At 42.5% G+C, this 21,082-nt stretch overlaps 2 protein-coding genes across 2 annotated transcripts in view; both read left to right on the forward strand.

Moving 5' to 3' along the window:
• Positions 1-18,296, forward strand: part of LOC141095478 (solute carrier family 22 member 13-like) — a 37,418-nt gene extending 19,122 nt beyond the window's left edge. The window contains exons 5-11 of the mRNA XM_073581497.1: positions 2,446-2,566; positions 4,491-4,585; positions 6,602-6,816; positions 8,743-8,851; positions 11,188-11,397; positions 12,946-12,954; positions 17,999-18,296. Of these exons, the coding sequence (XP_073437598.1) occupies positions 2,446-2,566; positions 4,491-4,585; positions 6,602-6,816; positions 8,743-8,851; positions 11,188-11,397; positions 12,946-12,954; positions 17,999-18,062 (823 nt within the window). The 3' untranslated portion in view covers positions 18,063-18,296. The remainder of the gene's footprint in view (positions 1-2,445; positions 2,567-4,490; positions 4,586-6,601; positions 6,817-8,742; positions 8,852-11,187; positions 11,398-12,945; positions 12,955-17,998) is intronic.
• A 1,736-nt stretch (positions 18,297-20,032) lies between these two features.
• LOC141095916 (solute carrier family 22 member 13-like) overlaps positions 20,033-21,082 on the forward strand; it is a 42,268-nt gene continuing 41,218 nt past the window's right edge. Inside the window, exon 1 of the mRNA XM_073582276.1 lies at positions 20,033-20,428. Within this exon, the coding sequence (XP_073438377.1) occupies positions 20,033-20,428 (396 nt within the window). The remainder of the gene's footprint in view (positions 20,429-21,082) is intronic.

Here is a 21,082-nt window from a genome sequence, read left to right on the forward strand (position 1 = left end):
TTGCGGAGAAACCGGTCGGTACTAAAGAGTCGTCATGTTCGCATTTTATCCGACAATACAACGACAGTGGCATTCCTGAAACACCAAGGAGGAACCAGACATCAACCACTACAGGCACTGGCGGAAAAGATATTCACGTGGGCAGAACGGACAGTTCGATCCGTGACCGTGGTACATCTAGAGGGTTCCCAAAACGAAGTGGCAGACTACCTGAGCAGACAACAGATCCACCCGACAGAGTGGGAATTGAACGTAGAGATCTTCGACCAGCTTTGTCAGCGCTGGGGGAACCCCAGTATAGATCTCTTCGCAAGCCGGAAGAACTCGAAGGTTCCCAGATTCTACTCCCTAAATCCGATGGACCATCCAGAGGGCGTAGACGCCCTGAGTCAGACTTGGGGAGAATCCCTCTCTTATGCGTTCCCACCACTGGCCCTCATACCGGCAGTGCTCAGAAAGATACGCGAGGACCACGCAAGAGTGATATTGATAGTGCCATACTGGCCGAGGAGAAGCTGGTTTTCCCTTCTGGGAGCCATGGCAGTAGAAGATCCAGTCGAGCTGCCCTTGTGGGAGAACATCATCCACCAGGGCCCGATCCACCACCCGGACCCAGCAAGACTCCATTTATCGGCTTGGATCCTGAGACGGACATCCTGAAGGCAAAAGGATTGTCGGAGCAGGTCATATCCACCCTACAGGCCAGCAGGAAGCCGGTGACGTCGGCAATTTATCGGAAGATATGGAAAAGATTCTGTCTGGAGGGTGGCAGGTCCGAGCTCGTGGCAGGTACCCCTGATCTCCCTAACATACTAGGGTTCCTGCAGGCAGGTTTTAATAAAGGCCTCAAGCCCAGCACTCTAAAAGTCCAGGTTTCAGCTTTGAGCGCCTTCTTCGATTATCAGTTAGCTGCACATCCCTGGGTGATAAGGTTTATAAAAGCCACACAGCGCCTGCGCCCCACGATTAGGCAGCTCACCCCGCCATGGGACCTGGGCCTGGTACTTCGGTTCCTCTGCTCGGACACTTTCGCCCTTAGTGAGAAGATAGCCATCCCTGCTCTCACTCGTAAAACGGCCTTTCTAGTAGCCATTACCACGGCCAAAAGAATAGGGGAGATCCAGGCCCTATCCACTAAGGATCCATACCTCCAGATAAGAGAGGATAGTATAATCCTAAGGTTAGACCCGGCATTTACCCCGAAGGTAGCCTCTACAAGAAATCTGAACCAGGAGGTAGTGTTACCCTCTTTCTGCGATAATCCCCGAAATGAGAAGGAGCGGCGGCTCCACTCGCTAGACGTGAGGCGCGCAGTTATAGAATACCTAGAGGCCACCAATAGTTGGCGTGTCGACCCGAACCTGTTCGTTCTCTTTGGAGGTAGGAATAAAGGGAAGAAGGCCTCTAAGGCGTCCATCGCGCGTTGGATTACCTCAGTAATCTCGGACGCCTACCAGGCTGAAGGCGCCAGCCCGCCTGATTCCTTAAAAGCCCACTCTACGAGGGCGGTATCGGCCTCATGGGCCGAACGGGCGGGGGAGTCAGTTGATCAAATTTGTCGAGCGGCAACCTGGGCTAGTCTTAATACATTCTGCAAACACTACAAACTAGATGTGTTAGCTGGCCAACAAACCGCATTTGGGAGAAAAGTTCTCCAGGCAGTAATCCCACCCTGAGGAGGTGCTTTGGTACTCTCCATGGTGCTGTCAGGTGGACGTCCTGGAAAATAGGTATTAGACCTACCGGTAATGATGTTTCCAGGAGTCCATCCTGACAGTACGGGTAGTTCCCTCCCTGTTATGTTATACTATGTTGTATTATGTTATGTCATATGCTGTAATATGATTGTTTCATTAAACCGTTACTAGCATCATCCACCTTGTGGTACTTGTCAAATCACTGAGGGAAAGGGGGTGGGACATGGCCTTTTAACCTCTCGTGTGCTTTCCTGTCCCTGTAAGGAGGAGGAGGACGTCCTCCATGGTGCTGTCAGGATGGACTCCTGGAAACATCATTACCGGTAGGTCTAATACCTATTTTCTCTGGCTTAGAGCATCAAGGTCAGACTCTGCCTACAGTCCTGCCCCAGGGCAAGGGCTTATCATTAACTGAAAACTTCTAACACTGATTACAGAAGAAGGTTCGCTTTAAATGTTAAAATGTGTGGAACGTCGGCTCACTCAGCTGCTTCCCGAGATAGACACAGGAAAACCTTGTATTCAAGTTCTCTGGGTGGTTTATTGCTTCATAAACCATAAAGCGAAAATAGTTACACAAAACAGCCTTTCTGGCACAAATTAAAATAAAAAGTTCATACAAAAGTCTTCATAACATTATCGTAGCGTATAGACATCCATTCCTCACATACAGTTTATTAGCAATAACTAGAGATCTGTTTTACATATACACTTATAAGTATATGTAATGTAATGCTACTTTATGCAGGTTTCTTCCAGAATCACCCAGGTGGCTTTTAACCAAAGGAAAAAACGAGAAAGCAAAAAATGTGCTTCAAAAAGCAGCGACTTTTAATAGACGTACTTTACCAGAGGATTTACTAACACAGGTAACAAAATCTAGAGTTCATATATCATAGATAACAGTGAAGTAATACATTTATACTCACTCAAGACTTCGTCGAGCAGCTACCCTCTACTGAAACCCAGACAAAAAAGAATCTGTAGTTCTTCATCCACTTATATGAAAACTGTTATTAAAGCACTTACAGTGGCTTGCAAAAGTATTCACTCACCTTGGCATTATTCATGTTTTAATACTTCACAACCTGGAATTTTTTTTTTTTAGGGTTTGCAGTTTACGTAAAGAACATGCCTAGAACTGTGAATATTTGGTGTTATTTTTATTGTGAAGCGAACAACAAATACAAAAAAATTACAGAAAACTTCAGTGTGTGTAACTATTCACATCCTAAAGTCAGTACTTTGTAGAGCCTCCTTTAACTAGGCCACTCCAGAACATTTACACGTTTCCCCTTAAACCACTCGAGTGTTGTTTTAGTATTATGCTTTGGGTCATTGTCTTGCTGGAAGGTGAAACTCCTTCCCAGTCTCAAATCACTGACAGACTGAAACAGGTTTTGCTCAAGAATATACCTGCATTTCACACCATCAAACTTCTCCTCGACACTGACCATTTTTCCTGTCCCTGGTGCCAAAAAACATCACCACAGCATGATGCTGTCACCGCCATGTTTCACTGAGGGGATGGTGTTCTTTGGGTGATGAGCTGTGTTGGTTTGGCGCCTGACATGGCCTTTACCTTGATGGCCTAAAAGTTCAATTTTGATCACATATATCCACAGAACCATCCTCCATACATTTGGGGAGTCTCCCACGTGTCTTATTTCAAACTCAAAAGAATCCTTACAATTTTTGTGTGTAAGTAAAGGCTTTTTCCTGCCCTCTCTTCCATAAAGGCCACCTCTATGGAGGGTACAACTTGTTGTGGTCATATGGACAGATACTCCAGTCTTTGCTTTGGAACTCTGCAGCTCCTTCAGGGTTACCTTTGGTCTCTGTGCTGCCTCTCTGATTAACGTCCTCCTTGCCCGAACTGAGAGTTTTTGTGGGCAGCCCTCTCTTGGCAGTTTTTTTTCCCCTTTTGATGATAATGGATTAGATTGTGCTCGAGGGATCATCAGAGATTGGTATATTTTTCTATAACCCAACCCAGACTTGTACTTCTCAACAACTTTGTCTCAAACTTGTTTGGAGATCTCCTTGGTCTTCATGGTGTTGTTTGGTTAGTGGTGCCCAGGCTCGGACTGGCCCATAGGCTAACAGGGGAATCCCCCGGTGGGCCCCTGTGCAAATCTGGGCCCCCAACACCACTCTATGGGCAGTACTTGGCATAATTCACATGATTCACTCTGTACAGACAAGGGCAGCATCTCATCATTCATTAACCAAACTACCCAGTTTATTATTATATAGAGATATAGGTAAATTTGTTAACGAGGGTAGTGTAATGTTTGTATGCAGGTGAAGAATGGCCACCCCAAAGTCAATGTTACTGGTAGGCCCTTGGCACCCCAGTCCGACACTGGTGGTGCCTCTTGCTTAACAGTGTTGCAGCCTCTGTGACCTTTCAGAAAAAGTGTATATATACTGACAGACTATGTGACACTAAGATTACACCCAGGTGGACGTACTGTCACTAAGACATACCAAGTCTTATGAAACTAATTACTTGCACCAGAAAATTCTTAGGTGCTTCATCGCAAAAGGGGTGAACACATAAGCACATGATAATTTTTAGTTATTTGATCCCATAAATTTATTTTTTGTCTATATTTTTCTCACTTCACTTCATCAACTTAGACTATTTAGTGCTGATGCATCACACATAATTCGGGTTACAAAAATATTTAAACACTGGTTGTAATGTAACAAAATAGGTAAAAAGCCAAGAGAGGTGAATGCTATAGCGATCCATTGTATAACTCCTAATCCAAGTATTTCTTTTATCAGTTACAAGTAGAAAAGCAGATGAAATCTGGATCTATGGTCGATATGTTCCGACTTTCCAGTTTAAGAAGAGTCACTCTTGTCATGAGTTTCATATGGTAAGTTCCATGGCAATAAACTGAATAATGTCCCACTACGTGTGGTAATTTCCTCATGAAGTAACTTATACTTCAAAACCCTTAGAATAAACAATAAACCACCATCTTTCATTTCATCACGTCTGGATTAATGCCTCATTCAGCAGCGTGGATAATATCCACAGTTCTCTTTCACTTTGGTTTCGATACGGTCACTGGTTGACCCGTGGATCTGCCGCAGGCTCGCAGCTGATATCTCCTACGTTTTATTTCTCGCCTTTTCAAAAGATCTATCAGACCCTATTTGTGCTGATTTTCCCTATAGATTTATCGATGGTTGGCTGATTATGATAGGGTAACGCAAAGTGTACAGAGTGACGCAAAGAGGGACAACTCCTCTAAGACTATGTCTGACTTTACAGTAGTTGTTTTATTGCACAAATGCATCTGGTATAAAACATGAACCAAATAGGCAAATAGTCTTGATGTAAATCTTCTGTTTTATGTCTTCAGCTCTTGGGCAAGGATCTGTTTCCATAGTTACAGACTACAAACAAACCTGTGTAGTCAGATCCTGCAGTCATACTCATTATTTGTCTTGTTCTTCTTGCTTGCAACATTTGATGGGTTAGCAAGAGGTAAGGGACCTATGGAAGAAGGAGTCAGAATCTGATTACTTGGGGTTTGCTTGAGGTCTGTTACCATGCAGACTCACTGCCCTGCATAGGAGCTGTAGACACAAAATAGTAAATGATTTTTTAATCAATCCTTAAAAAGTTTTTTTAAATCTTTATTATAGTAATATTTGAGGATGAATGAAATGAGAAAGGGTCGCGTTGGGTTTGAAGTTTCATGTATGACAGAATCAATGTCTTCATTGACCCATTGATGTCTCTTCACTTTATTTTCTTGGTGTTCCTGCGGATTATCATCATATAACCAGGGTGAATTGTGGAATGTGTTTTGGCATGGGTGAAAAAGATTTGTTAGTGTATATTTCCGCTAATGATTGGTTTCTAAAGTCAATGATCCACATACTGCTTCAGAGAGGAAAACACAATTTGACAGACGTAAACTTATAAGACCGGGTAGTTTGCTACAAAGCAAGGAAATAATTCTAATTCATGGAAAACCACTGAGCGTTTCCAGTATGGGTAGACTCAACTTTTATCTCAAACGGGAACCACAGTGTCCAATTTTATGGAGCAGCAGAGTAGATTCACCAATGTCAAAGCATGTTGGCGCAAGGGTGGCATGGTTGGAGGGAACAGGAGAAGTCTGGAGACCCTGATTGAAAAGCAGCTATAAAACTACTGCAAAGGTGTCGGAATAGAGCAAGAAACTCTGACAAGCAAGCAGGCTAGTACAGGCCATCTGGGACATCATAAATCAGCAATTGCAAAGGGAACTGCCAGCAGCAGATCTTGATGATTTTTGTCACCGAAATAATTTATTGTGGTAGAACTTACTTCAGACATCCATTAACAACCTGATTGATTGCAGCCATGGTATGCAAGTGTTGAGATTTATGCACTTGGAACTCATACTTCTTTCTGAATAAATCAAGATGTTTTGATAATTTTGTTTCCATTTTCTCATCATTTGCATATTATTAATATTTCTATCCATCCTGTGCTTTCCATAACTTCATGAATTTCCCTTCTTGGTGTTGCAATTTCGATGTTGAGGAGTGTAGTATCAACATATTTTATGATGCCAATACCTGTACAGGGTTGGGGTTGTGTAGTGATTTGTCTGTGCACTCTCATTTCCTAACCTGACATCATTCTCTTACATCAATCCTTGGTTGAGGGTTTTCCAGGAAGGAATACAGTGAGAATTATATATGTAGAGTATATAATAAATAACATATGCTGTCATACCAGGTATATTTGATATGCTATTTGGTGTAATATTTTTGTGAAAGCATGTAGAATAGAAAAAATACAAGGACAAGTTAAAAAAAAATATAATGAGGAACAGCTTCCATTTTGTATACTCGTTGAGTTTCATTGTTAGTTTCTGATCTGGCTGCAGGTTTGTGAACAGTCTGGTGTACTATGGTCTGAGTCTAAATGTTGGCAGCTTTGGGTTGGACATATACCTAACGCAACTTATATTTGGAGCTGTGGAAATTCCATCTCGTCTTGGATCCATGTTCATAGTGCAAATCTTTGGACGGAAGCTGAGTCAGTCACTGTGTCTCTTCTTGGGAGGAACTGTTTGTCTCATCATTATTGCCATACCAAGAAGTAAGAAATTTATATCTTATCTTGCCTTAGGACTTTGGAAATATACTTCTTAAACATATAGGTACACAAAAAGAAGCTTGTGACTCCCTAACACAGGGCTCCGCTGTGCCGAGATAAATGGTTAAGCAACTAAGTTACCACAATTCAGAATAATTCCCAAAAAGAAAGAAGTTCACTGGCATCCAAGTGGAAAATCTGAATCTATCTTATTGTAGTTTCATGATAAGCGCCATGTACCGATCGGCACAGAGATGCTCAAGCATTTCAGAAAGGCCTCGGTGCAACAGGAAGGTGTTTATCATAGAACGCCAATGAGAATAATCTGGATTTTCCCCATACATGTCAGCAAACCTCTACTTTCTTCTTAAAGGGAGCCTATCACGTCCTTTTTTTATATTAAACCGCCCCCAATGTCTTGTTAGTGATGCACATTTAATCACTAACATGTTTTTCTCAAGGAAAACGTCCCAATATTTAGCGCAAAAATCACTTTTTTATTCTTTGCTGATTGCCCCAAATACCTTCTGTTTCCGTCATAGGGGTAAGGATCTCAGGCTTTTCAGTCACAATCAGTTAAATACCTTTTTAAATTCTCCATGCCCATCACATTATAATTTCTTCCCTACATCATTGCAATCTCCCAGATCTCACTCTTGGGCCAATGACTCTCCGCTTTCCGAGCACTGAATCTAGGTGTACGTCTCAGCTTCATATCCTATGTGCGCATGCTCCGGAGCCGTGTTGTTTCTAATTGAGTGTAGTACATGCATGCAGGAGAGCAGATAAAGGGTGTTAGGAGGTGGCAGTGACTCCAGGTTGAGATTATTTATTTTATATAGCGCCATTACTTCCACAGCGCTTTACAGACATTATGGCACTGTCCCTATTAGTATACCATTGGAGTGTGGGAGGAAATCGGAGTACACGGAGGAAACCACGCAAACTCCTTGCAGATGTTGTCCTTGGTGGGATTTGAAACCAGGACCCCAGCGCTGAAAAGCAACATTACTAACCACTGAGCCACCGTACTGCCCATTAGATAGATTACTGTCCTGCAAATAGGGATCTAAGGAGTAGCGTCTCTCCTTGTGGAGAGCGACCTGCCTGACGTGCCAGCGTGAGGAGTCTTATAGGTCATTCAATGCTCCTCTAGGAAATCAATTGTGCAAATTGTCTCTTCAGAAAGGAAGATGACTGGAATTGATGAGGGGGGACCCCCCCAAAACACGTGTCGATAAACAGCGTGTCTGGTTTGGCTTTTATATCCCTTAGTCATGAGGCAAGGCCCTTTATGGGAGTAATATTAACATTTAGGATTGCTGCTTCCACTAGGTGACACTAGAGTACAAGTCCTCTTCCTTATTGCCTGGAGCATCAAATGGTGCCCGTACCCCTTAGTGGTCAGCCGAACACTCATACATATGTTTTTAATGTGAATAGTGGACTAACCTATGGCCAAACACATAGAGATCTCTGGCAGCAGCTTATTTTACGGGGAGAGAAAGGACTAGGCGTTGTAATTCTGCAATCCCATTCCATCTTAAAGGCTGGGATCACACATGCGAGAAACTTGGACGAGTCTCGCATCTTAATACCCGGCACTGCCGCCGGCACTCGGGAGCGGAGTGTGTGTCTCCATGTATTTCTATGCAGCCGCACGCTCCGCTCCCAAGTGCCGGCGGCAGTGTCGGATATTAAGATGTGAGACTCGTCCGAGTTTCTCACATGTGTGATCCCGGCCGTACCAACATTTCCTTCCAGGGAGACTTGGATGCTCCTATTAGATGTTTGGCTTAAATTTGTGGTTTCATCCAACTTTAGCAAATGTGTATTGTGGACTTTATAGTCATGCCTCCATGTTTCAATACGCTGTTACCCTGGCAGAGGATAACATGTAAAATGTATTAATCTCTCTTTCCTTTTAAGCATTGCCTGTTGTCGTCACTGTGCTGGCAGTTATTGGAAAATTTGCGATTGCAGCCTCCTTTTCCATCTGTCATATTTATGCTGCTGAGTTATTCCCCACAATTATCAGGTGCGTGGATTACAAAAAAATGTACTGTTGAATAATAATCATTATCTACCAAAGGAGCCGAAGGGCAAACTGAGAATATGGCCGCCTACACACAGCAGGGCAGAACACACAGAGCATGTGCAGCGGCATGTGGACTCCCTATCAGGGGCAGACATATCATTGGTGTGACCTGTGTGGCCGCACAGGGGCCCAAGAGGTAAGGGGACCCATTTCTACCTTCAAGACAGTTGCAATATTGAGTTTTTAGGAGCTCTTGGGCTGCAAAGGACCCATTTATTGTTCTTGCACAGGGGACCTTTTCTCTCTGTGTCCCGCCAGTGCTCCCTATAGTAACACCCCATGTGCCGGACTGTATGGTACAATATTTTAGCGGTAGAGTCGGGCATCATGGATACTTATCTAACTTTTCTAATGGAGAAAATGTACATTGCTCATTTTCTGGGGTAGAGTTTAAACATGCCATCTAACCTTTTGTGCTCTTGCCCTCAGGAATTTGTAGATAAAAATTTAACATCTTTTTATTTTTTGGTTAAGTGGCTGAAGCTCAGCAGGATGGGGCATAGCAATTAGACCAGAAATGTACTCCAGTCTCCATTGAAGACAATTAATCTTACTAGGATTTTGCTACCCCATCTGAGAGGATGTAGGGGCAGATACAGTTATTCTAGCCATGTATCACTTACCGGGCTACTTGCTGCAGTTTTTGATAAAAAACTGTTATCTGCTGCAGATCTACAATCTCTGAATGTTGAGCTCTGTCTAACCCCTCGCTTTCTGAAACTGAACATGGACAAAACCGAATTCATCATCTTTCCCACATCTCACTCTACCCCTCCACCAGACCTATCCATCAATGTCAATGGCTGCTCGCTTTCCCCAGTCCTGCACGCTCGGTGCCTTGGGGTGATCCTCGACTCTGCCCTCTCTTTCAAACCGTATATCCAAGCCCTTGCCTCCTCCTGCCGCCTCAAACTCAAAAATATTTCCCGGATCCGCGCATTCCTCAACCATGAAACTACAAAAACACTAGTGCACGCCCTTATCATCTACCACCTCGACTACTGCAACCTCCTACTCTCTGGCCTCCCCTCCAGCACTCTGGCACCACTCCAGTCCATCCTACACTCTGCTGCCCGACTAATCCACCTGTCTCCCGCTATTCCCCAGCCTCCCCCCTATGCCAGGCCCTTCACTGGCTTCCTATTGCCCAGAGGCTCCAGTTCAAAACCCTAACTATGACATACAAAGCCATCCACAACCTGTCTCCTCCATACATGGTCCTGTGACATGGTCTCCCGGTACCTACCCACACGCGAACTTCGATCCTCTCAAGATCTCCTTCTCCACTCCCCCCTCATCTCTTCTTCCCACAACCGCATACAAGACTTCTCCCGTGCTTCCTCCATACTCTGGAACTCTCTGCCGCGACACATCAGACTATCGCCAACAGCGGAAACCTTCATGAAGATCCTGAAGACCCACCTGTTCCGACAAGCCTACAGCCTGCAATGATCCTCGGTCTACTGAACCACCGCACAACCAGCTCTACCCTCTCCTAGTGTATCCTCACCCATCCCTGTAGACTGTGAGCCCTCGCGGGCAGGGTCCCCTCTCCTTATGTACTTGTGTGTCCCTTGTCTTACACATGTTTATTGTGCTTGTCTATATTTCCCCTTTTCACATGTAAAGCGCGATGGAATAAATGGCGCTATATAAATATATAATAATAATAATAGCCCCATCCACACCACCGATGTTGCATTCTGTCTACACTGTGCATAGGCAGAAATATGCCAATCGTAAGTGGGGGCATGATTGGATTACCTGGCAGCAGGCTAAGAAGTCTACTAGTGATCTGCAGGCATTTTATAAAAACTTCACAAAACAGACCGATAAAGTAAGCGATAAGTCTCTGGAATCAGGGTCTCTGCACCTACTTTATGCTGCTCTCAAATTAGGTAGCAAAACCATAGTGTCTGATTCCCTTTAAAAAAACATTTAAATTTCCCCTTCCAACCCCCCTGACATGTTTCACTGGTTTGACCAGCTTCTTCAGGGGAAGTGGGGTTTCAGTTTACCAAATGGCAGAATAGTCAGTATGTGTTAGGGTCATTGTATATGTATATGCTTGTAAAGGTCTGTCTGGTGTCTGTATTGACTTCTGCTTCAATGTAAAATATTTCCATTGATGCATGAAACATTAAACATTTTCTGTTGTACAGGTATTTAATGAATTGAATCAGCCCAATGAAAATACATTTGATTTAAAATATATTTTTAGAGAAACTAAACAAAGTAATTGCAATGTTTCAGAGTGATATTTTGTCTGCTTCCAGGCAGAATGGAGTGGGACTTTGCTCTATGACAGCCCGGGTAGCTGGGATAATTGCCCCACTTATTAGTCTTCTGGATAAGTACCACCCAGCAATACCAATGGCCATTTATGGCAGTGGGCCGATCATCGGAGGTCTTCTGTGTTTCATATTACCAGAGACACGAAACAGGGACCTTCAAGACCATACTCATGAGGCCAATGGCATTCCAATGTAAGTCTACTTGCAATATGTAAGAACATGATTGATTATTACAGTGATTTTTTAGCAGAGAAGATCCACATATTCTTATGTCACATTACCATGGCTTGAAAATGTGAAAACATTTTATATAAAGGTACACAATATTGTTTATTTAAGATCTACAGCAGCGAGACCCTTTTGGGCTCTTTTTCAGTAGTGCATAAAATATCTATTTACCCCTTTCAAAGGTTGGTACCATTATTTAAAGTGTCACTCTCATCTTCAGAAATGTGTATGGTCGTATAGTTCTCAAAAGTCCAAAAGTGGATGTTCTCCAGCCACCAAACGAAAGTAGTTGAAACTTAGCCTTTAATCGTATAGAATAAAAAAAATTGGCCGAAGGTGCTCATATTACCCGAAATGCGTAAGCATAAGGGTTTGTTCATTATGCCAATTTTTTGTATCCTATATGATTAAAGGCTAAGTTTTAACTACTTTCGTTTGCTGCTAAGAACATCCCCTCTTGGAACATTGAGAGCTATTTGACCTTGAAGTCAGACGAATGCATACACTGTGCACCACACCCAGACCACAGACTGTCCACCCTGGAAGTTTCCTGGGATACTTATCTCCAAAATAATATTGGTGCGCTGAATTGACCCTTTTTCTATCGTTGTATTATGCTTGTAAATACAAGATTTTTTGTGATTTACTGCTTCTTAAAATTTTCATCTGTTCTTGGGATATTAACACTTTTCTTTTGTTTACAGTACATTACCTTAGCCCCTTAGTGAGAGAGCCAATTTGGTACTTAATGTCCAGGCCAATTTTTACAATTCTGACCACTGTCACCTTATGAGGTTATAGCTCTGGAACGCTTCAACGGATCCCACTGATTCTAACATTGTTTTTTTCCTGACATATTGTACTGCATGGTAGTGGTAAAATTTCTTCGATATGACTTGCGTTTATTTATGAAAAAAAAAATGCAAATTTTGCAATTTTCAATTTTTGAACTTTTGTGGCCTTAACCCCTTTACCCCCAAGGGTGGTTTGCATGTTAATGTCCAGGCCAATTTTTACAATTCTGACCACTGTCCCTTTATGAGGTAATAACTCTGGAACACTTCCTTGAATCACAGTGATTCTGACATTGTTTTCTCGTGACATATTGTACTTCATGATAGTGGTAAAATTTCTTTGATATGATGTAAATGGAAATTTGGCAAACATTTTTAAAATTTTGCAATTTTCCAACTTTGAATTTTCATGCCCTTAAATCACAGAGATATTTCACGCAAAATACTTAATAAGTAACATTTCCCACATGTTTACCTTACATCAGCACAATTTTGGAACCAACATTTTTTTTGTTAGGAAATGATAAGGGTTAAAAGTTAAACAGTGATTTCTCATTTTTACAATGCCATTTTTTTTAGGGACCACATCACATTTGAAGTCACTTTGAGGGGTCTATATGATAGAAAATACCCAAAAGTGACACCATTCTAAAAACTGCCCCCTCAAAGTGCTCAAAATCACAATCAATAAGTTTATTAACCCTTCAGATGTTCACAGGAATTTTTGGAATGTTTAAAAAAATGAACATTTAACTTTTTTCACAAAAAAATTACTTCAGGTCCAATTTTTTCACGCAAAATACTTAATAAGTAATATTTCCCAAATGTCTACTTTACATCAGCACAATTTTGGAACCAATATTTTTTTTGTTAGGAAGTTATAAGGGTTAAAAGTTAAACAGCGATTTCTCATTTTTACAATGCCATTTATTTTAGGGACCACAACACATTTGAAATCACTTTGAGGGGTCTATATGATAGAAAATACCCAAAAGTGACATCATTCTAAAAACTGCACCCCTCTAGGTGCTTAAAACCACATTCAAGAAGTTTATTAACCCTTCTGGTGCTTCACAGGAATTTTTGGAATGTTTAAAAAAATGAACATTTAACTTTTTTCACAAAAAATGTAATTCAGGTCCAAATTTTTTTTATTTTCCTAAGAGTAACAGGAGAAATTGGACCCCAAAAGTTATTGTGCAACTTGTTCTGAGTACGCTGATACCTCATATGTGGGAGGAAACCACTGTTTGGGCGTATGGCAGAGCTCGGAAGGGAAGGAGCGCAGTTTGACTTTTTCAACGCAAAATTGGCTGTAATTGAGATCGGACGCCATGTCACATTTGGAGAGCCCCTTATGTGCTTAAACAGTGGAAACCCCCTACAATGACCCCATTTTGGAAACTAGACCCCCTAAGGAACTTATCTAGGTGTGAGGTGAGAACTTTAAACCCCCAAGTGTTTCACAGTAGTTTATAAAGTCCAGCCATGAAAAAAAACACATTTTTTTCCACAAAAATGATTTTTTAGCCCCCAATTTTTTATTTTCTCAAGGGTATCAGGAGAAATTGGGCCCCAAAAGTTGATGTCCAATTTATCCTGAGTACGCTGGTACCCCATATGTGGGAGAAAACCACTGTTTGAGCGCATGGCAGAGCTCGCAAGGGAAGTAGTGACGATTTGGAATGTAGACTTTAATGGAATGGTATGCGGGCGTCTTGTCGCGTTTGGAGAGCCCCTGATGTTCCTAAACAGTGGAAACCCCCCACAAGTGACCCCATTTTGGAAACTAGACCACCCAAGGAACTTATCTCACTGGATCTCACCGCAGCTCGGCCCGGCTGGGAACGGAGCCCAGTGACCGGAGGTAACTGCTTTGACGTCACCCCCGGTTACTGGCACAGCGTTCCCAGCAGATCATTCCCCAGTGGTTCTCAGTGTGGACGGTCGCATCTTAGCACCGTCCAGGTTGAAAACGAATGTTTTTATGTTTGGCTGCTGTCACACACAGATGCTTTTTATTGCAAAAAAAATAGTTTTTGCATCACCACATTTTGAGAGCTATTAAATTTACATATTTTGGCCCACAGAGTTATGTAACGTCTTTTTGCGGGACGAGCTGACGTTTTTATTGGTTTCATTTTTGGGCACATGATATTTTTTGATCGCTTTCAATTCCAATTTTTGCGAGACAGAATGAGCAAAAACCAGCAATTCATGAATTTTTTTTGGGGGGGTTTAATACCGTTCCGTGTGTGGTAAAATTGATAAGGCAGTTTTATTCTTCAGGTCAGTACGATGACATTTTTTTTATGTTTTGTCGCTTTTATACAATAAAAACTATTTTATAGAAAAAATAATTGTTTTTGCATCACTATTCTGAAAGCTATAACTTTTTTATTTTTCCGCTGATTGAGCTGTATGGTGGCTTGTTTTTTGTGGGACAAGATGACGTTTTCAGCGGTGCCATGTTTATTTATATCCGTCTTTTTGGTCGCGTGTTATTCCACTTTTTGTTCGGAGGTATGATGGTAAAGCATTGTTTTTTGCCCTTTTTTATGGTGTTCACTATAGGGGTTAACTAATGGAACAGTTTAATAGGTCGGTTCGTTACGGACGCATCGATACCAGATATGTGTACTTTTATTGTTTTTTTTCATTCAAATTTGTTTTAGAGCTAGAATACATATTGATTTTTTTAGTATTTTTAAAAAAAACATTTTTAAATTTAAAATCTTTTTTTTTTTTTTTTTTTACTTTTGCCTAACTTTTTACTTAGTCCCACTATAGGACAATCATTTTGTGCAGGCTGATCGCTTGTTTGGCATGCAGATGAAGCAGCATCTGCATGCCATATAAGCTGTCAGCGCTGCACTGACAGAGAGAGACTGGCTGATCATGCACTGCGCATGATCAGCAAGTTTACTTAGCTCTGGTGACCCGGATGTTGTCGTGACCACATCCGGCTCACCATGGATAATGGTGTTCGTAACACTGGGGTCAGTAAAAACGGAACCGAATCATGTTCTCCGGGTTCACCAGAGATTTTCCGACGCTGAGGGGGCGTTGTTACCTTATTTCTCAGCCCCGATAAAAAGCGGCGCTGAGGAATAAGTACCGTTAACTGCCGCCGTTAAAAGGCGTATCAGCGGTCGTTAAGGGGTTAGAGCCCGACCACTGCTGATGGCTAGCAGATTATGAGCAGCGCTTACAAGCTCTTATTTAATGATTTTATTAGCACTGTTTTGAAGCTGACCAGGATCACAAGAGGGTATTTTTACCTCCTAATGCCTGCCAGCCGCCGCAAAATGCCTACTAGTGATACATTAATGGTGGTTGGTCTGCTAGCCAAATGTGCTGTAAACAAAAGAAAATTGTTAATTTCTCAAGAAAAGCGCACATTTTAATTAGCAGTATATTGCAAAAGTAAATTGTTTTCCCTAAAACTATCTGGCAATATCCATTAAATAAAGATGGGAATAATTGCAATATCCCTGCCTGCATCACTGCATGGCTTCCCATCTCCCACCATGCTGATGCACCGACTTACTTACCACTCCGGGCCATGCAGTGAGTTCTGTCCTCCGCTTGCTGCATGCTGTAAAACACTTGACCCTGCTTGCTGTGTGCATACTTCCTGGCTGTGTGCTCTAGGGTGGCGGCGCCTGCTCTTCGTGATTCTTATTGAGACAGTGTGCACATTCCTAATGTGTCCCCAGCCTATTGCCAAGAGGCCGCTGGTACTTAAGGCATCTCCACCAATGGGAAGATGCCAGAGCAACATTCTATTTCAGTCTGTGGTCAACTACTGAGTTGCCAGGTCCTGTCCTGTTTCTGCTCTTGTTTCCGCTACCCTGGGGGCTGCATACCCAGGCCTGAATCTTGTATCTTACCTGTTTCAATTTTGCCACCCTAGGGGCTGTATACCCAGACCTGAATCCTGTATCCTGAACTAGTACCTGTGTCTGTCCTGGTCTGAACTAAGTCCTTTCCCTGAACCTGTTGTATCCTAGTCTGGATGTTTCCCTACCCTGCTGTGTCTATAATTGTTCCTACTTCTTATGCTCGCAGTACCTGAAACAGCACCTATCTCTATTCTGTTGTTTCGGCACAGCATTAGTGTCCTTGATGCACACTTGCTACTTCACTGTAAGTACCTGTGTGTATCTGGTCCTCTGCTTCTACTCTGCACCTGTGGCACTGCTTCTGCTCTGCGCCTGTGACTATGCTTCTGCTCTGCACCTGTGGCTCTTTGTCCAGTCTGAACTGGGTCCTATCTGTTCCGGTATTCGTCTCATACCTGCCTGTGTCCCAGTCCTTCCCGAACCTGTTTCTACTCATCCAGTCTGAACTGGGTCCTACCTATCTCTTTATCCCACTCGTATCTGCCAGTGTCCCAGTCTTTTCCAAAACAGTTCCTGTTCCTTCAGTCTGAACTGTGCCCGCCTGCCTACCAGAGTGACAGCCATGCCTGCCTGCCTGCAAGTCACCCATACCCACCAGTACTTGCCTTCACCTGTCTTTACAGTGTCCTGTCCTCCTTTGGCCTCAACTGCTACTGCCAGACACCGCTCTTCAGTGGTACCTGGCAGTTACCTGCCGTACAAGTCTGACCTCAACACTAGAGGCTCCAGTGAACACCAAGATAGCTGCTTAGTCACACTCCTCCAGATTGAGTCTGGTTTGTTGCATAGTGGGGCCACAATCCTCGCTTTCGCCATCCAGTCTTTGCGCGAGTGCTACAATAATCCTTTGAAGTCATCACTTTTCCACAGGATATAAACGATAAATTGAGCATCAGTGGGGGTACGACTGACTGTCACACTATGACTGAAGAAGTGAAGGGGAAGAGGGACCCTATACTGTCTCTAATCTAGGGAAGCCCTAGTCTATCCTTAACTCTGGCTCGGTTCTCGTACCTCTCTGTGCTGCTGCAAAATCCTACACAGCTCCCACCTTCCCTCCAGGGAGGAAAGAGGCAGGAGTAAAAAGGATAACACCGGCTGGATAGACAGGGGAAAACCAAGGCATAATAAATTGACAGGCACACAGGATAAAATACAAAGGAAAGATGGGAGCACAGCAATGAGGCAGAAAAGCAACACGAAGTAAGAGGGATTCACACAAACCACATACAACAATCTGAAGACGACAAGATAGCTCAATAGCTATCCATCATCCTACATACCCATTAGAACTCAACCCTAGATGGCTGTTAGGCTCTAAAAAGTCCCTGGAGTGATTCTGACCTCTTAAGCTTCATTACTACCAACTCTCCTGAAACACATGCAAACAAGAGGTGCTAACTCTGGCTTTAATGTAAGCTTTCTAATCCCTCCCAGTAGACATCTTGGCAAAACACATTCCTATCCATTGTCCCTAGCAATGTCAGTGAAGGATTTTCGGGCAACTGTATCTGTAAACTGACTTTTCCCTTTCGGAGATGGCACGCAGAAATACTTCTCCCCCATGACCTAGCTAGCAAAAAACAACAGAAAAATGTTGAGGCAAAGCACTGTCAAACACAAACCACGCAAATGTATATATACATTTAAATAGCTGTAAAAACTGGGTATAACCTAGTACATTGATATATAACCAAATATAGGGTGAGGCGAGCAACAGCAGCATGAGAACGGTTAGCAATTTCAATATTATGTTTAGAATTTTAGTAATTTTGCATTGGGGGCTCAATTAAAGATTTTGTTTCTCCCCTCCCACCCCTGAAAAAAAAAAAACATTTAAAATTAATGATCTAAAAAAATACATTTCTTTTTAGATCTGATAACTTTCCAAAAGATCAGCTCATGTATGAAAATCATGACGACGAATTAGTGGATCCTTCACAACAGCAAAAAAGAACTCGTTTATAAGAAGATTTGTTGGGTGTACTTGAAGGACATGATGCTTTTGTTGACGTTGTCATCATCATGATAACACAGAAATGTCACGATCCTGTAAAATTACGAACGACAGAACAGTTCACAGCATTTACAAGTATTCGGGAGATCAGTAATTGCAGCCGCATCGGTGACATTAATGGGTTTGCTCTTTTTGTTTTTTAATAACAAGCACAACAGACAGATAAACGGACGGCGTCTAATAAAATCTGTGCATTAAAAAGTTTTAGCTTCTGTTCAAAGTTCAGCAATTAATTATAAGTCTTATTCAGTAAATTAATAAATATGGCTGCAGCAGAAATACAGATGTGTTTTGTTATCTGACACTGCATGTTGGCCAGATAGGAGGACCATGTTAGAAGCAGCCAGCGCCATCGAACATTACATGAGAGGTAATGGTAAGACTGTGCACATCATTTATTCTCCGACTGTTATGTTGGCGTATCCTTTATTTTTTATGCTTTCTTTTATAGTGCCATCATATTCCAATATTCTTTACATGCATTGTCATCAATCACTGTCGCCAATGGCTATAGTATTGGAAGGGGTTGCAAAGTGCCCTGATCAGGTCAAGCCTAATACATGTGAAAATGCTGTAATCGAAGAACACCGCCAACTGGTGGAAATACACAACGACATGAGTTGGGTCAGAAGGACCGAACGGCCTTGGATTCTTGGTGGATAAAATTTAAAAAAAAACAGACTACTAAGGGGAGCAGTGGGAAAGATAAAAGCAGAAACTGGCCACTTTAGACCTGATACAGGACCTCTATAAGGAAAGAAGTGGTCTGTATTGTTTCACTAGACATGGCCGCCCAGATACAGAATCCCCAGTTGAGCCCGGTGTTGTCTGTATTATTTTATGACCTTTACCATCTTGGCTTGCATTACAATACCAGAAATGTAATGTTTTGGAAAACTGTGTGGGGAATGTGACCTGATGGATGGACTTGTCAGAAGGAAGAAGGGATGGTTTGTGCACTTTAGACAGATGTTAGTTATGACAGAAGGGAAACAGCTGTGAAAAGTGTAGATTAAGTGCAGTACCTTGGGGATGGCAGGGGAGAGCATGAGTTCAGGACTTGACAGCAGCCTATGGCTTTAGAAATCGTTGGTCATGGGGGGCGGAGTTATAGGGAACTGAGAAAGTTATAAATAGGATAGGAGGGTTCCAGAAAGTTCCAGTCCCGGGAGGAGCTCTGATGAGAGGAGTCAGTGAAGGAGTATGTGCAGGGGGGAGCTCAATTAGGGGACTGAGGAGAAAGGAAGTCTGGGGGGTGGCCCCGACACGAAGAACCGCAGAACAGACGAGGCCCCGGGGGGAAACATACCAAATTGACGATGACCTCTGACCGGTAAAGTGCTGTTGGTGAACAGGCCTAAGGCGGCCACAGTGACCGAGCTGGGAGGAGCGTCACTACGCTAAAAGTACGGTGTATGTACCCGGGCCTGGATACGGAGGGCTGTGGAAGAATTGCGGTGTACTGCTGAGGTCGTCAGGCGGACGACTAAATAAACTTGGACCTGTAGTACCCAAAATCTGCCTCCATCTTGTGTCTGTGACGTCTGTGCGCGGTAAATGAGGGACCACCCCCCCAGGCCGGCCCACCCTTACCTACAACTGTTCTCTGTAAAAAAGAAAAGGCAGAATATTCAGTTATAAAATAACATAACAGTTATCAGTGATTTGCTAATAATCTTCATCTCGAAAATGAACCCTTAGATATAGAGAGTTCACAAACCAGTAGATATACGTATTTATCGCCTGCAGTGATACAATGCGCACTAGTACACAATGTATATACGTGTAATAATGTAATATAAATATGAGACTTTGCCTTTTCACAGGTGCCTCCTGGACAGGGGTTAAATATTAATTTCTATCTTGCTTGTCTCGTGTTTTTCATGACTTTGAATCAGATGACAATGACAGACTTTGGTGAAATCCTAAAAAATGTTGGGGAATTTGGTCGTTTTCAGAAATTTTTGGTCTTCATATTGTGTTTCCTTAATTTTTTCAATGCCTTCTACATGTTTGGACAAGTATTTATGGCAATCTCTGTACCTCACCACTGCAACACCAGCTGGATCCTGGAGAACAGCCCCAATATCACTGAGGAGGACCAGCTGAATTTAACCATCCCACGTAATGAACACGGGAGCTATGAGCAATGTGTCATGTACACTCCTGTGGATTGGGATCTGGAATCTATCCAGAGGTATGGACTAAATGACTCGGAGGACTGCCGGAATGGATGGGTGTACAACACGTCACAGCAAAAGTCAACACTGGTCACAGAGGTCTGTAAATATTGCATTAATTTGCCAAAATGCTGATCACATGTAATCTATAACCTCCTTTGATATAATGCCAAACTAAGTTATTTTGAAGGCACATCGCATGTACAGACAACCTTTGTCATTCTGTTTGCTGATACTTTATTATCTTCTACTCTCAGTAATAGAAATATTTTGTATCCATATACAGTACATAAATGTAAATGCAGGGATTGAAGATTTAAAAATAATTCTGCAATCTGATGACTTTATTGTTTAGACTGTTTATTTAAAGATATTGATCACAAGTTCTATGTGAATGGAGAAGAGTAACTTCACATGTGTCAGACTCATAGAAATGTCACCATTGTGGCTGTTGTGGAGGGCCGAACCAATAAGCTGAAATTAATTCTGCTCAATATTAACATTAACATCTCAATTATAATGATTACTATTAATATTAAATGCATCATTTAATATTGAGCAGAATTACAGTAAGTATGCTGACATCCTCTATATACCGAATGAGCCCACACCCTGCCCCAATATAACTTATGAGCTTGCACACAGCCCCCTAGATACCATATGAGCCTGTACACATCCCGCCATGTACATTATGAACGCACACATAACCTCTTATATACAGCATGAACCCCTACATAACCTCCTATATGCAGC

The sequence above is a fragment of the Dendrobates tinctorius genome, unplaced genomic scaffold, assembly GCF_039654945.1.
Source record: "Dendrobates tinctorius isolate UK_male_01 unplaced genomic scaffold, ASM3965494v1 ptg000070l, whole genome shotgun sequence".
Classification (NCBI taxonomy): Eukaryota; Metazoa; Chordata; class Amphibia; order Anura; family Dendrobatidae; genus Dendrobates; species Dendrobates tinctorius.